The sequence below is a fragment of the Pteronotus mesoamericanus genome, unplaced genomic scaffold (genome assembly GCF_021234165.1).
Source record: "Pteronotus mesoamericanus isolate MK-2021 breed Mesoamerican mustached bat unplaced genomic scaffold, CSHL_Meso_final scaffold_705, whole genome shotgun sequence".
In the NCBI taxonomy this organism is placed as follows: Eukaryota; Metazoa; Chordata; class Mammalia; order Chiroptera; family Mormoopidae; genus Pteronotus; species Pteronotus mesoamericanus.
Window position 1 is genome coordinate 3,870,644 of NW_026555326.1, and position 19,222 is coordinate 3,889,865.

Sequence of the window (19,222 nt, forward strand, 5' to 3'; positions counted from 1 at the left end):
ACTACAGGCCAATATCACTGATGAACATAGACACTACAATTCTCAAAAAAAATATTGGCAAACCACATCCAGCAATACATTGAAATCATCATCCACCATGATCAAGTGGGATTCATCTCAGGGATGCAAGGATAGTTCAATATTTGCAAATCAATAAACATAATACATCACATAGACAAAAATCACATGATCATATCAATAGATGTGGAAAAAGCATTCAATAAGGTACAGCACCCATTTATGATAAAAACACTGAGCAAAGTGGTAGTAAAGGGGGCATACCTCAACATAATAAAGGCCATATATAAAAACATAATAAAGGCCATATATATAAAGCCAAAATCATATTCAATGGGCAAAAACTATACACTTTCCCATTAAGATCGGGAACAAGACAAGGATGTCCGCTTTCACCACTTCTATTCAACATTGTATTGGAAGTCATAGCCACAGTGGTCACACAAGAAAAAGAAATAAAAGGCATCCACATTGGAAAGGAGAAAGTAAAACTGTCACTGTTTGCAGATGACATAATAGTGTACCTAGAAAACCCAATAGGCTCCACCAAAAAACTACTCGGCCTAATAAGTGATTTTGGCACAACAGCAGGATACAAAATCAATACTCAGAAATCAAAGTGGTGGGGGGAAGGCAGAGACAAATGTATGTGAAAAAATAAATTAATTAATTTTTAAAAAAGAAAGAAATCGAAGGCATTTTTGTACACCAACAATGAAATATCAGAATCAGAAATCAGAAAAAAATTCCCATTTGCTATAGCAACAAGAAAAATAAGGTATCTAGGAATAAATTTAACCAAGGAGGTAAAAGACCTGTACTCAGAAAACTACACAACACTGAAGAAAGAAATTAAGGAAGACACAAACAACTGGAAGCATACACTGTGTTCATGGATTGGAAGAATTAACATCATTAAAATGTCCATACTATCCAAAGCAATTTATAGATTCAATGCAATCCTTATTAAAATACGAATAATGTATTTCATGGATATAGAACAAACATTTCAAAAATTTATATGGAACCATAAACGATCCTGAAGAGCTGCAGCAATTTTGGGAAAGAAGAACAAAGTAGGAGGGATCACAGTACCTGACATCAAAGTATATTCCAAGGTCACTGTAATCAAAAGAGTCTGGTACTGGCATAAGAACAAATAGATCAATGGAACAGAATAGAGAGCACAGAAATAAACCCATGTCTCTATGGTCAATTAATATTTGACAAAGGGGGCAGGAGCATAAAATGGAGTAAAAATAGCCTCTTCAACAAACAGTGTTGGGCGACCTGGACAGCCACATGCAAAACAATGAAATTTGACCACCAACTTACACCATACAAAAAATAAACTCAAGATGGGTAGGTCACGACACCATAAAAGTCCTACAGGAGAACATAGGCAGGAAACTCTCAAATGTTCCACACAGCAATATTTTGACCAATATGTCCCCTGGAGCAAGGGACATAAATAAACAAATGGGACTTCATCAAAATAAGAAGCTTCTGCAGGGCTTAAGAAAACATCAGCAGAATGAAAAGGGAACCAACCGGATGGGAAAATATATGTCAATCACACCTTGGACAAGGGTTTGACCTCCAAAGTATATAAAGAACTCACACAACTCCACTCCAGGATGACAAACAATTAAAAAATGGACAAAGGACCTGGACAGATACTTCTCCAAGAACAACATACACAGGGCTCAAAGACATGAAAAGATGCTCTGCATTGCTGGCCAGAGAAATGCAAATTAAAAGCACAATGAGATACCACTTCACACCAATCAGAATGGCCATGATAAACAAATCAACAAACAACAAATACTGACAAGGTTGTGGAGAAAAGGGAACCCTAGTGCACTGTTGGTGGGAATGCAGGCTGGTGCAGCCACTGTGGAAAACAGTTAGGGATTTCCTCAAAAAGTTAAAATTGGAACTGCCTTTTAACCCAACATTTCTACTGCTGGTATTATACCCTAAAAACCCCAAAACAACAATTCAAAAGAACCTATGCACCCCAGTATTCATAGCAGCACAATTTACAATAGCCAAGTGCTGGAAGCAACCTCAGTGCCCATCAATAAATGAGTGGATCAAAAAACTATGGTATATTTACACAGTGGAATACTACGCAGCAGAAAGAAAGAATGAGCTACTACCCTTCTCGACAGCATGGATGGAACTGGAGAGCATTATACTAAGTGAAATAAACCAGGTGGTGAAAAACAAATACCAAATATAGGTTCACCTATAAGTGGAACCTAATCAATAAAACAAACAAGCAAGAAAAATGTAACCAGGAACACTGAAAGAAAAAACAAACCGACAGTAACGGGTGAGGCAGGGCAGGGGAACAGGGAAAAGAAGGGGAAGGGTCAAGTCAAGAACTTGTATAAAGGACCCATGGCCAAAGCCAAAGTGGGGAAGAATTGAGGGTGGGAGGTGGGGGTTGGAGGGGCAGGCAAAAGTAGTGGTGGGAAAATGGAGACAAATGTATTTGAACAATAAAAAAAACACAAAACCAAAAACCAAATTCGTTTAATCTATGTGCATCAAACTCTAACTAGCACTATCTGTCAGAACCTCACATCAGACTCTCCATAGATCCTCACAGAGAAGCCTTCACAGGTCACACCATGCATGGAGAAGCCCAAAGGGTTAAATCTCCAGACACTCACCCTTCATCACAGGAAAAGCTCACAGTTACGCCAACCCGAAGGTTTGGAGGTTCCTTTATCATCCCATTGAGCAATGGTCCTGGAGGTGTACAACGTGCCTCTAAGGAAACAAGGCAAAGATGCAAAAAGCATGGCAAATAACAGAAAAGCCTAATTTCTGAAAGTTGATTGTAAATTTAGGGTACCTTCACACTTTGGAACGACAGTACTCCAGTGTCCTGAAGACAAACAATGAATGGTTTGTTCTCCAACAAGCAAGTAACCAGGTTTGCAGCGGAAATTCACAGACAATCCAGGGACAAAGGAGCTAACATTCTCTCCTGTGTGATGTCCATTGGGTATCATGGGAAGTGGTGGACAATCCAGGGGGAAATCTTCACACACACACACACGTTAAAAAAAAAAAAGGACATTAGATGAAATATCCGTTGCAATTTAGATTTTGACATTGTACATGGATCCAAATAAGTGACACACGATCAGTGGTAACAAGTTGTCATGAATTTTCAACTCGACATTTTAAAGATCAAAGTGTGGTTTAATCATACCCATTTTATATCACAAATAGCTCATTATTTTGCATTTTTAGTTACTTTATGATTTATTTTGTGAAAAATTTCAATTATTCAAAAACAGTCCATTTTCACAGATAATCTCAACCTGCATTTAAGCTTATACTCTGCCCCAAAAGTAGCATATTATTAGGGGGTTATCCTGCTAGACATTAGTAATAGAGTTCTGTGGGATCCTATATGTGGTACACATACGTATATATATTTGGTGAGATTATGTGTACTCACATCTTATTCTATGACGTTTTTCTTTGCTTAATCTGTCTGTGGAATCTTTCTGTGTAAACACATACATGTCTACCTAAATCTTTATAAAAGCTAAAATATTTTATACATTTTGTGACTATCTTCAGATCTTCCATACCTCTCAGATTGTATATCTATAAATAATACATAGATAAAATCATATTTTTCCAATAATAGTTTTTTCAACTTGTCAGCTGATTTAGAATTGATTTTGTTCTTCACTAAGAAATAGCTAATTTTGATGGTAAAATGTTTGTCAAACTTGCCAGTCCCTGTAATTTTATGATAGAGTTCAGATTTAGATGTCAGCAACAGCATAAACCCAACTAAATAAAAAAGGATGAAGACCTCACTTGTAAAGTCATTTGATTTGAAATGTTATGTTTGGGGATATGTCTTGGAAAAATTCTGGATCATTTCAGAAAGTGTTTATAGAGGTCACACAGAACAAGGCACGATTTTTCCCTTGTATTAGCAGTTATTTACAGATAAGTGGTAAATCCATGGGGTGTAATTTTGCTAATAGACCTCATACTTCTTCTCATTTTAATATTAACTCAGATATATGCCTTAAAACCACACAATTCACACAGCACTAACAAACTCTGACCCCCAATCTTGTGAAACTTACTCAATTCAGTTATTAGGCATGTTCAGTTCCTTTTTCCCCATCATAATTTAAAATATCTGTTCTATTGGTGCTTGTTGAATGAACATTCATATCTTTCACAACTAAAAAAAAATTATGACTTCTCCTTGTCATAATTTTCACCCTTGCCATGCTCCAGCCTCACCCCCAACCCTTCACACATTGACGCCGTTCTTCCTTCAGAATGATACAAAATGTCACCTGATCAGAAAACCAAGGACCCAACCTCCCAGCTCAACTTAATTTCCTTTTTACTTACCACTCTCACAGATTGGTAGTGGTGTCGGTCCCCATTTTGAATTTGTTTGACACCAAACGGTCTTGTTTCCTTTCATGGTGAAGTTGGTATTACAGATAAAAGTCACAGAATCACCATGTCTGTACGGTGGTTTTGATATTTTGTTCCTGTGTCCCCCTGGTACTATGGGCTCAGAGCAAATAGCTCTTTTGTTGATATATTCACATATAGGAGCAGCTTTATCCCAGATTCCTTTCACCTGGTCTTTACTAATGCAAAAAAGATTTTTTTCTCCAATGATGCGGAAGTTAGGTGAACAAGTGTACCTCACCAAAGTATTAACAGGTATGGGGCCAGAAACATAAACACTGTGGCCATTTTTGATTGAAGGAGGAGGGTCACAAAAAATCCCTAAAAATTAAAAAAAAAGTGGTGATATTGATTACAACAACAAAAAGATTCAAATTTAGATTAAAAGTCCAAATATAGAATATGCCATTTTATCTGAAACACAGTTAGAAATTTTTGTAATTTATTTCTTACTCATAGTCCTACTTATACCAAAGATCCTTAATTCTTACCTTTCTCTTGACCTTCGGCAGATAAACCAATATAGAACTAAGAGGCGTCATTGAGACCAAACAATGACAATATAACAGTATTTATTAAATAGTTCTGAGTGTAATCAATTTTAATAAAACAAAGGCAAACAGTGCATGAAAACATGTTAATGACATGCTAATCACATGTGGAGGCACCTGGGACTAATGGAATGTGGGCTCAGTAGACCTGGTTTCAAATCCCCACTGTCACTCAATAGCTGTGTGACCTTGGGCAAATCTTACCCTCTCTAAGCATCAGTTTCTTAGACTGTCATATAAATCAAGCTACTTCATAAGGTTATAATGAGCACCCAGAGAGACAGAAGTACCTGAAAGGAGCAAGTACAATACCTGGAATGTGAGAATTATTTGATGCTTGTTTCAAATGAACTGGGGCTACAAGAGGTAAAAGGACATCCTGTCCCTCTGCTAAAGATAGTGCAGCCTCTCTGCAGTCACTTGCCACCCTTTGATGCTGCATCCTTTTGAAAAAGCCACAGGAAGTGGTCAGGGATTTGGGACAATGACCTTATATCCTTTATATTCTTGTGCTAATGTTAATTGTTTATAGCTGTGCTGGTATATGCACACCTTTTGTGAGTGAGTCTTAGAATGAAGGGACAAGTGCCACCTCAGAACTGCTGGTTGATTTCCATTTAGCTCCAAGAGTTGCTCATCAGTAGAGGGACTGGGATAAGAAGACATGGCCAAACCATTTCCACACAGATGTGCCACTCAGTTACAGTGGGTAACTTTCCAGAGCCTTTATCTTAATATAAATAGAACACTCAAATGATGTTGTCGATTGAATACAACTCATTCTGCACTCTCGAACATACAGAAGACTGGTATGTCCATGTTCAAAGTACACACGCAGGTAAGATGTTATAGTTGAAAAATGCATGATAACACCAAAAATCAAGAGGTGAGTTTCATACTTTTGCTTCTACTCACATTCACAGACAGAAAACTTATTACTCCAGCATACTCCCATCCCTTCTGAGACACACTTACTAGAAGATTTGCCATTGAACAGGTACCTTCAACAATAAGGGGTAGCAAATCATCACCAGAAGAAACCAATTCTCAGTCGCATGGAATTAATCACATCTCTCAAACATGTGGCATTAATGAACTCAGTTTTTTTTTTTTTAAAGCACTTTAGGCTTAAGGAAAAAAATCCAAGATCATTTGTGAATCACTTCAGCTATGTGATGACTTCACACCAGGTGGAAATAGAGGAAAAAATCCTAATGATTATAATGTTTTCAAAAATTCTCTTTTTTCTCCTTGGCCTCCAAATTTCAACATTCTCTTGAGCATTTAGAAAGAACAAATCTCAGTTTTAAGTGAAGAAAATGTCAAAGACCTTTTCCCTAAGCCCACCCCAAAGAGTCTCTCTTACTAAATCCCTATCATCTATTCATTCTCCATAATACAACCTTCTCTACAGATCTCAAACTTTGCTTTTTCAAGGATAAATGGATAATTGCCAGATTTGGCTGGCCACGCACAATACCTACACTTGAAGAAGACCAGTAATATTTGGTTAATAAGAGAACTTTTAGTCATAAAAGGCAAAGAATAGGAGGGAGAGGAAAAAACAGTGATGATGTTTAGAGATCACATTTTGCAACGCTTAGCTATAAGTCATAGGTCTCAATTCAGGCCCTGTCACCTCACATTCACCCCTCATTACAAACAAAAGAAACCTCTGCCCCAAACTGGAGTTAGGAGGAGCCACCACCTGACCATTGAGAAGCTGGTCTGGAGCAGCATCACATGATTCCACTAGGAAAAAAAGAGACAAGAGCTGGCACATGAAGTCAGGAAACAGCTGAGTTTCCTTACAATGGAATAGAGCTTTAGGCGCCTTCACATTTGGGGGCTGTATGGCTCCAGGTTCCTAAGGACGTATAGGGTTAGCTCCCATGAGAGTGTAACCAGGCTCATAGTTGTAGGACACTTCCTGTCCAATTGCTAAGAATTCCTTATCCATTTTGTTATAATTACCATGGCAGATATGTGGAGGTGGTGGACATCCTGAGAAAAGAACAGGACCAGAGGCCTTTTATTTCCGAAGTAAGAACTTTCCTCTCTACAACCTAAGCCAAGTTGGGATTGGCAGGGGTGGGATGAAGGTGGTTATGTCAACTCTCCTAGTGTAAAGCGGAGAGCCATTTAGTGATGTGGAGTGGACTAACATCCATTACTCTCTGAGACATGATGAACCATGCAACCACCTGCTTTCTCTCTCTGCATGGACTAGGAAGCATTACATCTGCTCATCGTTTTCCACTTTATATAACTAAAATGGTCGTGGCTTTCTTCTCACTAGTACAGTAGTCAGGGGAACCAAGCTTTGGTAATACATTTTCACCACCAAAACTGACCTCATTTTCCTGCTCCCCTAACCAGGTTGATGAAGGGTCTGGCCATTGCAGGGCGAGGGCAGGGGCATCTGAATGTAGCTACCTTTTTGTAAGTCAGACATTCCTCAATAAGAATAGGGGAGAAAGAGAGAATGGAGGAAGAGACCCAATCTTAATTCTAGTCTCCTTTTCAATACGGGAATGCATAATGTCTACAGTCTTTTGAATCAAATTCTGACATCAGCCAACTACCCTCATTGGTATGAATAACAGAAGTGAGAATTCATTTTCACTTCGTTTAAGTAAAATTTAATCATGTACATGTTTTACAAAAATAATCTGATCATTGGCTGTGGTACTATCTGCTTTTATTTTTTAAAGTATCTTCTAAATTCCCCAAATTAATGTAGATCTAACACTGTTCCAGGATGTAGTAAATTTCCTACCTCTTCAACATGTAGATTTTACTTTTGAAGTTTACTTTGAAATTCTTTCTCAGGATACCCAACCATAACTACTATCTTTCTCTTCCTCCTCTCATCACTACCATGTGTCTCTTCAACCAAATTTCATTTAGAAATTACCAAATGTTCTATCCAACCTGCCCTTGAAGCACCTTGGCAGTGGAGGATCCCATTTGCTGTTTGGTTGGCATCATACCACGCTGCTGCCTTTCATGGTAAAGCCAGGCTTACACTTAAACATCACAGTATCATTTAAGGAAAATGCATGTCTACCTCCAGATTCCATAATTCCATTTTCAACTTCCGGAATTGGGCATTTGACTATTTTAATACACTGAGGAGGAGGACCACTCCAGATGCCAACTGGATTGTCTTTGCTGGTATAATATATTGACTTTTCACCATGAGATCGAAGAGCTTTTTCCCATTCTGTCCAACATGGCACTGATAAGTCACCACCATTCCACAGTAAAAATTCTCTACTATTGCTAGAAAAGTCCCCATTGGAGATGACTGGGGGTGACTCACAAGGAATAGCTTTTTGGGGATCAGGTGGAGAAAGAAAGAAGACATTTAAATGTTATACCTTCTGGGAATTTTGTTTTCAGTCTTGAAAACCTAACTCCAATTCAGCCTACAATTAACACATTTTGCTGAAATGGCGTATTGTTATCTCAAAGATAATTATAAATAGGAAGTTGCAACATAGGAAGATGCCTGTAACCTTCCTGATGAAAAGTAAAAAAAAAAAAAAAGAACCCCACTATGATCTAATCACTAGATCTCATCCTCAGAATATAGATAAACTGTTATATGAGGCACCTGAGATGACCTACATTTTGCATGAAATAAAGCTGGCAGTGTAGTCTCGTGGCATATTTTAGACTTAATCTCTTATTCACTATGAAATAACATCAAAGGGGAGAAATCAAAGGAGGGTGTGATGGGGTTGTGGGGCAGATTGGAAGAACATAAACACACCACAGCTCTGTGCCCAGAACTTATCAAACCAAGTATAGCTTTGTCTGGGTACACCTTTTGATATGTAGATCTCTCATTTCCCTCTGGAAGGATACAAGAAGAATTACACAGGGTGCAATAAAAGGATCGTTGTACTCACATTCACATAAAGGCATGTCCTGATCCCAGGTTACAGTATTGCCTGAGATAATACATGTAGCAGATGAGTCATCAAAGAGTCAATATCTAAAGGCAAAGAGATGAGTGATCATCTCTCAGCTAAATGTACATTTTGGGAAAGCTTAGTTCTTTGTCCACTGAAAGAATGGCAAAGGATGGAGTGTCATGTACTACAAGTATCAGTGACAGACTAAGGACTCATATTAAAGATTAAAGAATCTAAAGCCAAGTAAAATTTGCCTGCTGGTCAGTAACACTGGAGATTTAAAATTGGAAGAAGAGTAGCCCAAGCTATTTTCTCTTCTAGGTAACCTCTATAGCGGGTAACCCTGCACGGTAGTCTCTAGAGCAGATGAGGTAGGTGGTTCTCTTCTTGCTTCTCTATTTTGAAGGGTAGGTGGCAGTTACTCAGATCTCTCTTTGAATACAGAAGGCATCTGGTTAAAACAACTGCTGTAAAGCCCATGTGCCCTGGAAATGTCTGCTGCCAATTCACCCTTCATCACAAGAATATGTAATTGTTGACCCAAACTCGATACTCATGTGTGTGAGAACAGAGCCATGGAGAGGTTCTCTGGGACTTACACATGATTTACTTACAAAGGAAAACAAAACAAACAAGATTCTGGACTAAGATTTGGGAAGCTTTCTGTGTTTCATATAAGTCCCAACCTGACTAGACTTCCTGACTAGCTTATTTGTGCTTATTCAAAGAAAATTTTGACCTTTACAAAACTTTTACTTTCCAAGGGGAAAGTCAACTCCAGGACAGTATTTATTTAAAGCATATAGCCTATATTTCTGAGTGTGCATGCAAACATTATTTGTGTCCAACCAAATTTATAATCTTTATTTCCTCTTTTTATATTCTGTCAGTTGATGGCATCATCTACCAAGTCTTGTGGCTTAAAAAAAACACACACAAATTTAATAGTCAGCATTTCCTTTCTGTAACTCATTCTTTATCCCCCATTCAGTTGGTCACCAAATTTTAGTGACTGAATTCCAAATCTCTCCAAACCAACTTTTTGTCAAAGCTGTAACCTCTCATCAGATCACTGAGTAACAAAGTTTATCTTTCTAACTCTGGTCTCCACTGGTCTCCATTCTTCTATCGCATCTACCAATGAACCCATTATCTTTCAGAAGCACAAATGTGGTCATACCACTACCTACATTTTACCTTACAATAACTTAACATTGTTGATTGGAAAAATTCATCGCCTGTCAGTAGTAAGGTCTGATTTACTTAACTACTATTCCTCACCACGTACTGAATTTTTCTATTTTCTAAAGATGTCAGTTCTTTCATATCCATGCCTTTGCATATGCTGTTTCCTCCGCCTGTGATGTCTAGATTTCTCTAATTCACTTAGATAGCCTTTATTATTTCCTTCTCTATCACCTCATAGAACTTTTCCTTCAGTGACTAAGTGAACTTACATGATAGTACAATATTTGTTTAAAAGTGAGCCTTTACAATTAGTATAGGAGTTCCTTACAGGAAGGGACTAGCAGACTTTTATGGTGCCCCGCAGCCCCACCAGCTAGCCTACAGCTTCATACCTAGGAGTTGCTCAAAAACACCCCTTGGATTAAATGGAGGTAAGAATGAAGTGAAACTATTATTCCTGCATACTAACTTCTAACCTCACTCTAACTCAGTGCAGAGAGTACAGGGAAGGTCATAGAGGTTACAGGTTACATAGAGGACAGCAGGATGGGCCAGCTGTGATGACTGAACCTCAGTACTCACTGCCCTAGGAATAAAGGAAAACATGGAAAACCCAGGAGCCCCCTTCACTGAGATGACTTACTAATTTGCTGATCATTTATAATAATAATAAAAAGAACAGGTCAGCCCATAGAGACACACTAATATAGCCAAAGACGCCTCTGTTACAAAGGTTACTCGTGTTTACAGTATTGCTGAGCATCTGACCACTTGGAGGTCTCTAGGCAGGTGGCAAAGAATGACCTTCTGCTATACCCAGGAAGGCATTCATAGTCCCAAGATGTCCCAACAGCAAACTCTGGCTGATCACTCTGAACTTCAGGCTTAGCAAAAGGATACCTTGGCAGGAACTTTCACTGATCTAGAGACAAAGGGCACAGGACTATCAGAAAAGAGGCTAAACCTTCTACTCTGCTTCTGCTTTGTCACCAATTATCCTGACAACTTTAACTTTTAGAAAGTAAACCTAAAATGGGGAAAAAATTTCTCAGAAAAAGTGTATGTATCTTGCAGTATGGGTGCATATACAGAAAAAAATAAGCTCAGAAGTTCAAAGACATTTTAGGATAGACTTTAGATGGAGAAAATGGTTTTTCATAAAATTCCTTAAGGACCCTGGAGTTGTTTCATCTTTTTACAACCTCATATATAAAAACTAAAACCTTATATATAAAGTTTTTTAGGATAGCACAGGAAACTAGAATACATCAGAGGCCTTATACACTTGGACATGTAAGATTCCCTAAAATAATTTTAATAAATCACCATTACTGTCTTAGTCTTAAATTAAAGCTGTAGTTCCTACCAATAAAGATATGTTTATTTATTATTCTTCATTTGCCTTCCATTAAACTAGTGGAGTAATACGCCCTCTAAGACAACTTAGTAATTTCTTTCTGATAGGTACTAGATAAAAGGAACTACTCATACCAAGACAATTCCCCGTGAGTTAAAAAATCATAACAACATGAATAATGAAATACATTTTGGCCTAGAATATGGGTAAGAGACTGTAATACTCACATATTTGGATATGCTTGGAAAAGTCATTTTTCTAGGTAAGTAATCTCAAGTTTTAATTGAAGAATGGCAGTCTATTTGAGTATCAAATTTAGAAATTTTATTTCACACAAATCTAAGACAGGTCCAAGTGAAAGTTAAAGAAATGTCACAGAGTAACTGACATAGAGGTAAAGGAAGCTCCCACAGCTTTAGGCAGACCCAGGCTTTCTGCGCCCAGCGCTTCTGTTGAAGTCCTATAGATTTATTAAGAATATCCATAACTCTTGGGACCCAGAGGTCACTGTAGGTCTCCTTCTGTTTCTTTCCTGAACTCATTTGGTTTCCTCCATTAATAACTACAAATGTTCTTCAAGTGTCTGCCTGTGTAAAACACCAAGCCTCTGTAGGGAAAGACAGGGTTTGACCTCAGTGAAGACCAGCCTGACAGCCATGACATTACTTGTGCCAGCGTACTCTAAGCAAGTGATTTAACCTGCAAGTATTCAATGTAAATAAGGACAATACCAAATAGCTCTCCACAAGCTAGAAAACCAATTTTAGTCCACAAGATTTAATCAGTAGCAAAGACATGGAGTAAGAGGGCACCGAGATTTTTGAAGCAGCAAAAGCAGAAATGTACTTTATAACATGACCTTCTAAAGTGAAAGGAGAGAAGAATCACACTTTCCAAATGTAAAATAATGGGAAAATAATGGGAAAAAATATTGGGACTCTTTCCCTTTTGGCAGACACTAGCTCTCTTTAGTCACAAAATTATCAAAATCTCAGGTCAAAGACAGAATTTTTAGCAATCGTGTTCGGCTCCATAGCAGAAAGGGGAAGGTTAATCCATGAATTGTTAAGTAATATGAACTTTCTTAAGGGTTACTGTACCCTCTTCACATCTTCCTAACATCCAGAATAAAAATCTGAGTAGATCATGACTAGATCTAAAATAGAAAATAGTGGCAAGATATTGACATATACATCCCTTAAACCATTGTTAAAAACTAACTAGGCAATGCAGTTTCTAGAGAACAGGGATACATTTAGTTTTTTATTTGGATCCAAAGATTTTTATCTAGAATGGCTTAGAAATTCATTTGAAATTAAAGAAGAACAATTATATAGGATAATAAAAGTAAAACTAAAAATTAAGTCAGAAAGCAGGTAGAAGGAAAAATTATTATTGAAAATTATTATAATGAAATGCCTTAACTCTGGGCTTCCTGGCTGTTTGACCATTTTTGAATGATGGTTATATATGTTAACCAAGGTACTTTCCTAAGCATAGGAGATGCATCAGTGAACATTAGAGACAAAGTTCCCACCTTCATGAAATTTATATTCCAATAGAGCAAGACAGATCATAAATAAATACCAGTAAACAAATAGATTGTTTGTAAGGGAAATAAATAGAGTGATGCACCAGAAGGATGAGGGGACTAGGTGGTATACTGCTTTGGTTATGATGCTTAAAGAAGTCCTATAAAGAATCAACACTGAGTTGTTACTGAAGGATAAGAAGCAGCTAGCCAGGCAAAGTGCTAAATAAAAGCTTTTTACGCAGAGGCCTAATAGCAGGGATGGATTTGCTACTCTTTAGGGAGAGACAAAAGACAAGTATGGCTGGAATGCAGGGATCAAGACAGTGGCATGAGATCTGGTTAGAAGTCTCAGTGAGGACAGGTTGCACAGGGCTCCTCAGGCTGCAGTAGATGTCTGGATGTTATCCTGAGTGGAAGTCACTGGAGAGTTCAAGCAGGAGAGTCACACGGCCTGACTGACTTTTTAAAAGGAACAGTCTGGCAATTGTTGGAGAATACTGGACTTTTACTTTTAGAAGCCAGGGAGTGCAGTCTGGGTGCTAATAGCATTTCAGACACAAAAAAAATGAGGCTTGGACTACAACGAGACAGTGAGAAGTGGGTTGATTTGGAATATATTTAAAAACAGGGTTGTGAAAACTTTTTGTTACATTAGATGTGGGGCTAAGGAAATGAGAGAATTTAGTAATAACTTCTACACTTTTGACTTGAGCTACTCAGTTGATGTAATACATGAACTAAGAGGGGAAAGCCTCGGAAAGAACCAGTTTTTTTTTTTTTTTTTTTTTTTGGTGTGTGTGTGTGGAGGGGGGTGGGTAAGATATGGTAGGAGTAGAATTGATGGCACTTTAGATTTGATATACTTAACACACTTACTGGGTCTCTCTGGGGTCCCTGTTCAGGCACCAGATGAGGAGCGTACCCCACCCATCCTGCAGAGACCCCCAGCTGCGGCTAAGGAGGAAATAAGTCATTCCAGACACTCTAGGTCTGCCAGGAAAAGGGGGTGGCGATTCCCTCTAGTGGAGAAGCCCCCAGGCCCTTCTCTTGAAGTGGCTTTTGTTGAGAATGATGTGAGCAGGGGTACACAGCATACATGCAAAGCTTATCAATCAATGCCTAAAGGCTATGTTTATAGAAAACAATTAGAGATCATAGATAACAATTGAAGGAACACAGAGATTCGCCTCAGGCCAGGGTCTGGTAGACAGGGTGGCATCCATTAGTCCCAGAAACCTTGGAAACTGATTTCATCCTATGCTCAGACCCCAAAGTCAGTACTCATTAACTCGAGGGCATTCTTAACAAAGTAGTTTTCATAGGATCTAATGCATTCCTTTTCCAGGCCTAACTGCCCTTGGAGAACTGCCTGATCCAGTTTAGGGCTGTACCTGCCTTTAGTTTTGTTTCACTGACCCTGTCAGGTAGATGGAGCAGAGCAGCCAAGAGATAAGGAGACTTCTTTCAGATAGAATGGGAACTCCAGCCATGACAAAGCCGAGGGGTGAGGGTCTTTTACCCCTTCTACGTGTCCCCCAAGTCCTTCCCAGATGGACCCCATGCCTGTCTTATGTTGCCCCTGCCATCGAGGGGTCTCATCCATCATTGACTAACCAGCCACCCTCTGGGACCAAGCAGGGTGCTGTGAGGGAGGCAAGGGCTGCGCCCCTGCCAGGAGAACAGGTTTTGCCTCCTCAGTGGTCTATTTTCCCAAGGCCTCCTTGCTCAGCCCCAGCTTTGGGGTCCTCTCCCCTGTTGGTGAGGCTACAGTCCCTGAAACCAGGCGGGACTGTTCTCAACAGGTCTCCAGATGGAGATGCCAGGTAGGCATTTGGATGTACAAATTTGCCACTCAGGAGATAGGTCAGGACTATAGATAACAAATAAGTCATTAACATATAAAAAGTATTTAAAGTCATGAAACTGGATGAAATCTCTTAGGGAGAAAGTACTGAGAAAAGCAGAAGAGGTCCAGCATTGAACCCCCAAACTCTAATTATTTGGAGGTAGGGCAAAAGGGACTAAAAGCAACCAGAGAGGTACAGAAACAGTAGGCAAGAGTGTCCTCTCTTGGAAAATGAGGCTGGAACTGTTTCAAGAGGTTGGAAGTATTCACCTCTTGCTGAAAGGCTGAGAAAAATATGGAGAGAAAAATGACCACTGGATTTGTCAGCATGAAGGCCAGTAGTGACTTTGCTGAGAGCAGCTTTAGGAAAATCGAGGGGAAAGAAGCTTGTCTGGAGTGGGTTAAGGAGAGAAAGGCATGTCAGCAAGTAGTCAACAGAAAATTTTGCTGAGAATGATGAGGAGAGGGGTAGGAAAATGCAGTTCCATTAGGTCATGACAAGTCCCCTTTCCCAAAAAGAGGATGTCCTAGGGCACGTTTAAGTGCTGGTAGGAATAAGCCAACAAGTGATATAAATGCAATGATGCAAATCAGGATACATCTGCAGAAGTAAAGTCCTTCCAAAGGCAAGAGGGTATGCAATATGATTGTAAATACCGGAAGAAGGGTTGATTTTTCAGCAGAAAGGATATGTTTTCCATTGTTAAAGAAGGAAAAGAATGTTCTTATTGACCTCCTAGTTATATGCTAGTTCTAGAATTCATTGCTCCCCTAGAACATGTGTCCCAGTGAGGGAACAAACCAAAACAAGTAAATAAACGAGAATATTTCATACGGTATAGGTGCTCTTTGGGGAATAGGACATGGTTATGTGATAGAGAGTGAGCGGTGGCGGGCGGAACAACTGTTTCAGGTAAGAGTCAGAGAAGAGTAAAGGTGGAGCTGAGACCTGAAAGGCCAGGAGACAGTCAGGTGATCTGTAGGAAGAGCATTTCAACAGAGGGAACACTTAATGCAAAGGCTAAACAAATGTGAGTGTGTTGAAGGAAAGGAAAGGAAAGGAAAGAAAGTCAGTGTGGCTGGAACAGAGAAAGTAGGTGGGAGATAGGACAGAGAATTTTAGAGAGAGGTAGAGGCCTGTAGTCAAGGATAAGAGGATTAATTTTGTTCTAATGTGATGGGAGGCCCTTGACAGGTTTTAAGCAATGGAGTAAAAGGATCTGATCTCAAATGGAAGTAGACGATTAGAAAACAAAGGAATTCCTGTTTGAGGATCTTGGCAAGAGTGAAATTACTTAGTGCAGTAAATTTGAATCAGTTTATGTAAAGAGACAAAATATAGAAGTGGAGAAATACTCTAAGAAGGAAATTTGCTTCCCATATGCCTGCTTACAGCAGTGTGCCCTATAGATACTTACTTCAGAATTTTCCAGAGTGCTGGTTAAATCTCAGCTCTCTGGGCCACATCCCAAACCTATGAATCTCTGGAGTGTGAGGTGGAACCTAGGAACCTATATTTTAAAAAGGCACCTCAAGATCTTATTAAGCATATTCGAGGGCAGGAACTGGCCCAGAGCCCAGGGACAGTCTGGGGCGGATACATAGTGGGCACCAAAGTCAGGGTAGGGGTGCGGGCAAAGCACAAAGAGCTATGGGCGGACAGTCAGGGAAGACAACGAATGGTACATTCATGACAGGGAACATGAGGAGTCTTGAGGGGCATGCTTAGGTGGATCCAATTACAAAGGGCTTGAAAGGCTGAAGACATTTGATTTTTTTTTTTTTAACCCCACAGACAGTAGGAAACCCTTTTAGATTTTTGAGAAAGTGGAATAATGAAAAATACATAGTTTCAAAATTTTGGTTTTCCACCTTTGGGAAGGTTAAAGATTGATATTATAGTGACCTGTAAGAAAGGAGGTTGTTAAGCGGGTAATATAATATCCATGTTAGAATGATTAATACAAACAACAGGAGCACATTAGCTAACATAGCCGGTAGGTACATAGACCTGCTTTTTAATGTGTTTGGATTTAAGTGACCTAGAGAATGGTCCTGCTCTGGTACTGAGAGGGAATACTCTCGCACACTTGGAAGGGGTGATGAATTGGCAGAGCTAGTGAACAATCTGATTTTCAATTGATAACAGTCTTTTTGAAATTTAGAAATAGGAATGCAAGGCTGGTGGGAAGTCAGGTCTGCAACTGCGGCACACAGAGGTGTCAGGGAAAGTTGTGAATGTTCATTCAAAGGGAATTCATGTGCAGGGGAGAGAGAGATGAAGATAATGGTTTGGGGAAATAGTTAAGGGTCAGGAGAAAGTTAAAGGTCAGGAAGTAGACAAAATAAGTTGTAATAGAACTAATGTATGTAGTTTCCCTTGACAAGTTGGCTCCATAAAAACAGGTCCATTCGGTAGTCTTATTACTGGTACTTAGTAGTAACAACTAATATCTAACTCTCATTTGCCAATTTTGTGTGCTCTTCAGGGCAGCTCAGTAAGGTGGGTGAGCAGTTTATCACTAGTTTCATTCCACAGATGAAGAAACTGAGGATCAGGGAGCTAAATGACTTGCCCAAGGTCACCCAGTTCTTGAGGTCTGCATAGAGTTACCTTCTTAATAAATGAGAAATTCACTGTACCCTGGATGTAATTAGAAAGTTAGACATATCTGATCTCCAGGAGACTCTAATCTTAACAAATTACAACATTTCTTTAAAATTACTCCAAGCTCAGGGCCAGAGGGGGTGGTTGGTACCAATAAACGTTAAATGAGACCTTCTGCAGCTATTACCATTACAGAAGGTAAATAACACAAAGCCAACTGTAGTCTTAATTTGTGTCTCACGTTTTCTAAATAACTCCAGGAGTTTATCGTTCAGGATCTCTTTACAAAAATTACAAGTTAAAAACACAACTGTGAGCACCATGCCTGGGAAGCAGACATTCTTAAGGAAGGCTGCGGCAGGACCCTCTGCATGGGGCAGGAGCGAGTTCAGCGGATACAAAAAGTCCCCCATCTAGTGGAGCGTGGTGCAAATTTTGCACATATCAAGGGTAACTTGTGGCTACGTGGCCATAGTTACAACTGGCAGACCTCCTGGCGGAGAGTGAGGAGCACCTGACGAGACTAGGGGCGGGGAAGCTAGAGGGAACTGAGAGTGCGCGCCACCGGGCTCACCAGGTAGGTCGCACAGCGCCCCTCTGTAGCGCAGCCTCCAGTTTTGGTGGTCCCAGCCCCAGGGGCCGCCGGTGAGTACCTTTAGTACTAAGAGATTGAGGAGGTCCCCCAAAGCGAGCGGGTGGCAGGCAACCGTTCGGTATTGCCTCCGCCTTCTCGCTTTTGGTTCTGCTTTGCATCACGGCATAAAAATCGTCCCTGACCCAGACAGACGCGTCCCTACCTCCACGCTCCCCCGCCCAGCTCACCGAGGACCCCTGGCGTGACGAGAGCCAAGAAAACCCAGAGCAGGCTTGCGGCGCCCATGCCACGGCGGCAGCCTCAGCGCTGGAATGCGTTCCGAGACCCGCGAGCCTCTGGCAGCTCCAGGAGGGTAGGGCTGAAACAGGAGACAGTTGCAACCAAGCGAAGGTGCCCGCTTAAATAGTGCCTGGCACCACGTGCTAGATTTGTGCGCACACCTGCAAACTGCCTAGGGGCGGGACGCCCACGCTGGTGCGGTGGCCCTGGCCTCAAGGGGCGGGGCGGGCGGGAGGAGGCGGGCGAACGGTGGAATTCTGACACCCCGCCGTTAGTGAACATTCTAGCCATCAGTGTAGCGGTTTTCCTACTTTTTCACTTTGGAATTCAGTGCATCCGCTTTTGCATCTGGAGAAGTGGAACAGAAGTTTCACAAAATAGTAATCACCCTTACTAATCAAGAATGACCTTTCCTTTCCTTCTTCTTCTTCCTCCTCTCCTCCTTCTTCTCCTTCTCCTCCTCCTCCTCCTCCTCCTTCTTATTTTGATTTTGGCTTGGATGCATTAAATTTATTTCATAAGCTATTAGTTCTAACCCTAGGGTTGAAATAAGAGCTTACTTAGAAAGGAAACATGAACAGCAGCAATTTCTACTATTAAGTCCTTTTTTAAAAAATCATTTTTTATTGTTAGTCTACTACAGTTGTCCCAATTCCCCGCCCCCGCCCTCCTCTGCCTGTAGCACCTCTCCCACAGTCAATTCCCACGCTATTGCCCATGTCTGTGGGCCACTCATAGATGTCTTTTGCCTAGTCCCTTCCCCTTCTTTCTATTATCCCGGTCCCTCTCCCCTCTCCCCTCTGTTCACTTTCAGTCTATTCCTTGTTTCCATGCCTGTGGTTCTATT

The 19,222-nt window shown here is 40.2% G+C and overlaps 1 protein-coding gene across 1 annotated transcript in view; it reads right to left on the reverse strand.

Moving 5' to 3' along the window:
* The window catches only part of CR2 (complement C3d receptor 2), a 40,335-nt gene extending 21,954 nt beyond the window's left edge, over nt 1-18,381 (reverse strand). The window contains 15 exon segments of the mRNA XM_054563481.1: nt 2,700-2,799; nt 2,885-3,073; nt 4,426-4,815; nt 5,961-6,046; nt 6,696-6,735; nt 6,738-6,797; nt 6,880-6,924; nt 6,927-7,049; nt 7,984-8,247; nt 8,250-8,317; nt 8,319-8,379; nt 8,963-9,048; nt 9,479-9,577; nt 10,895-11,078; nt 18,324-18,381. Coding sequence (XP_054419456.1) covers nt 2,700-2,799; nt 2,885-3,073; nt 4,426-4,815; nt 5,961-6,046; nt 6,696-6,735; nt 6,738-6,797; nt 6,880-6,924; nt 6,927-7,049; nt 7,984-8,247; nt 8,250-8,317; nt 8,319-8,379; nt 8,963-9,048; nt 9,479-9,577; nt 10,895-11,078; nt 18,324-18,381 — 1,853 coding nt within the window.
* Between the last annotated feature and the right edge of the window lie 841 nt (nt 18,382-19,222).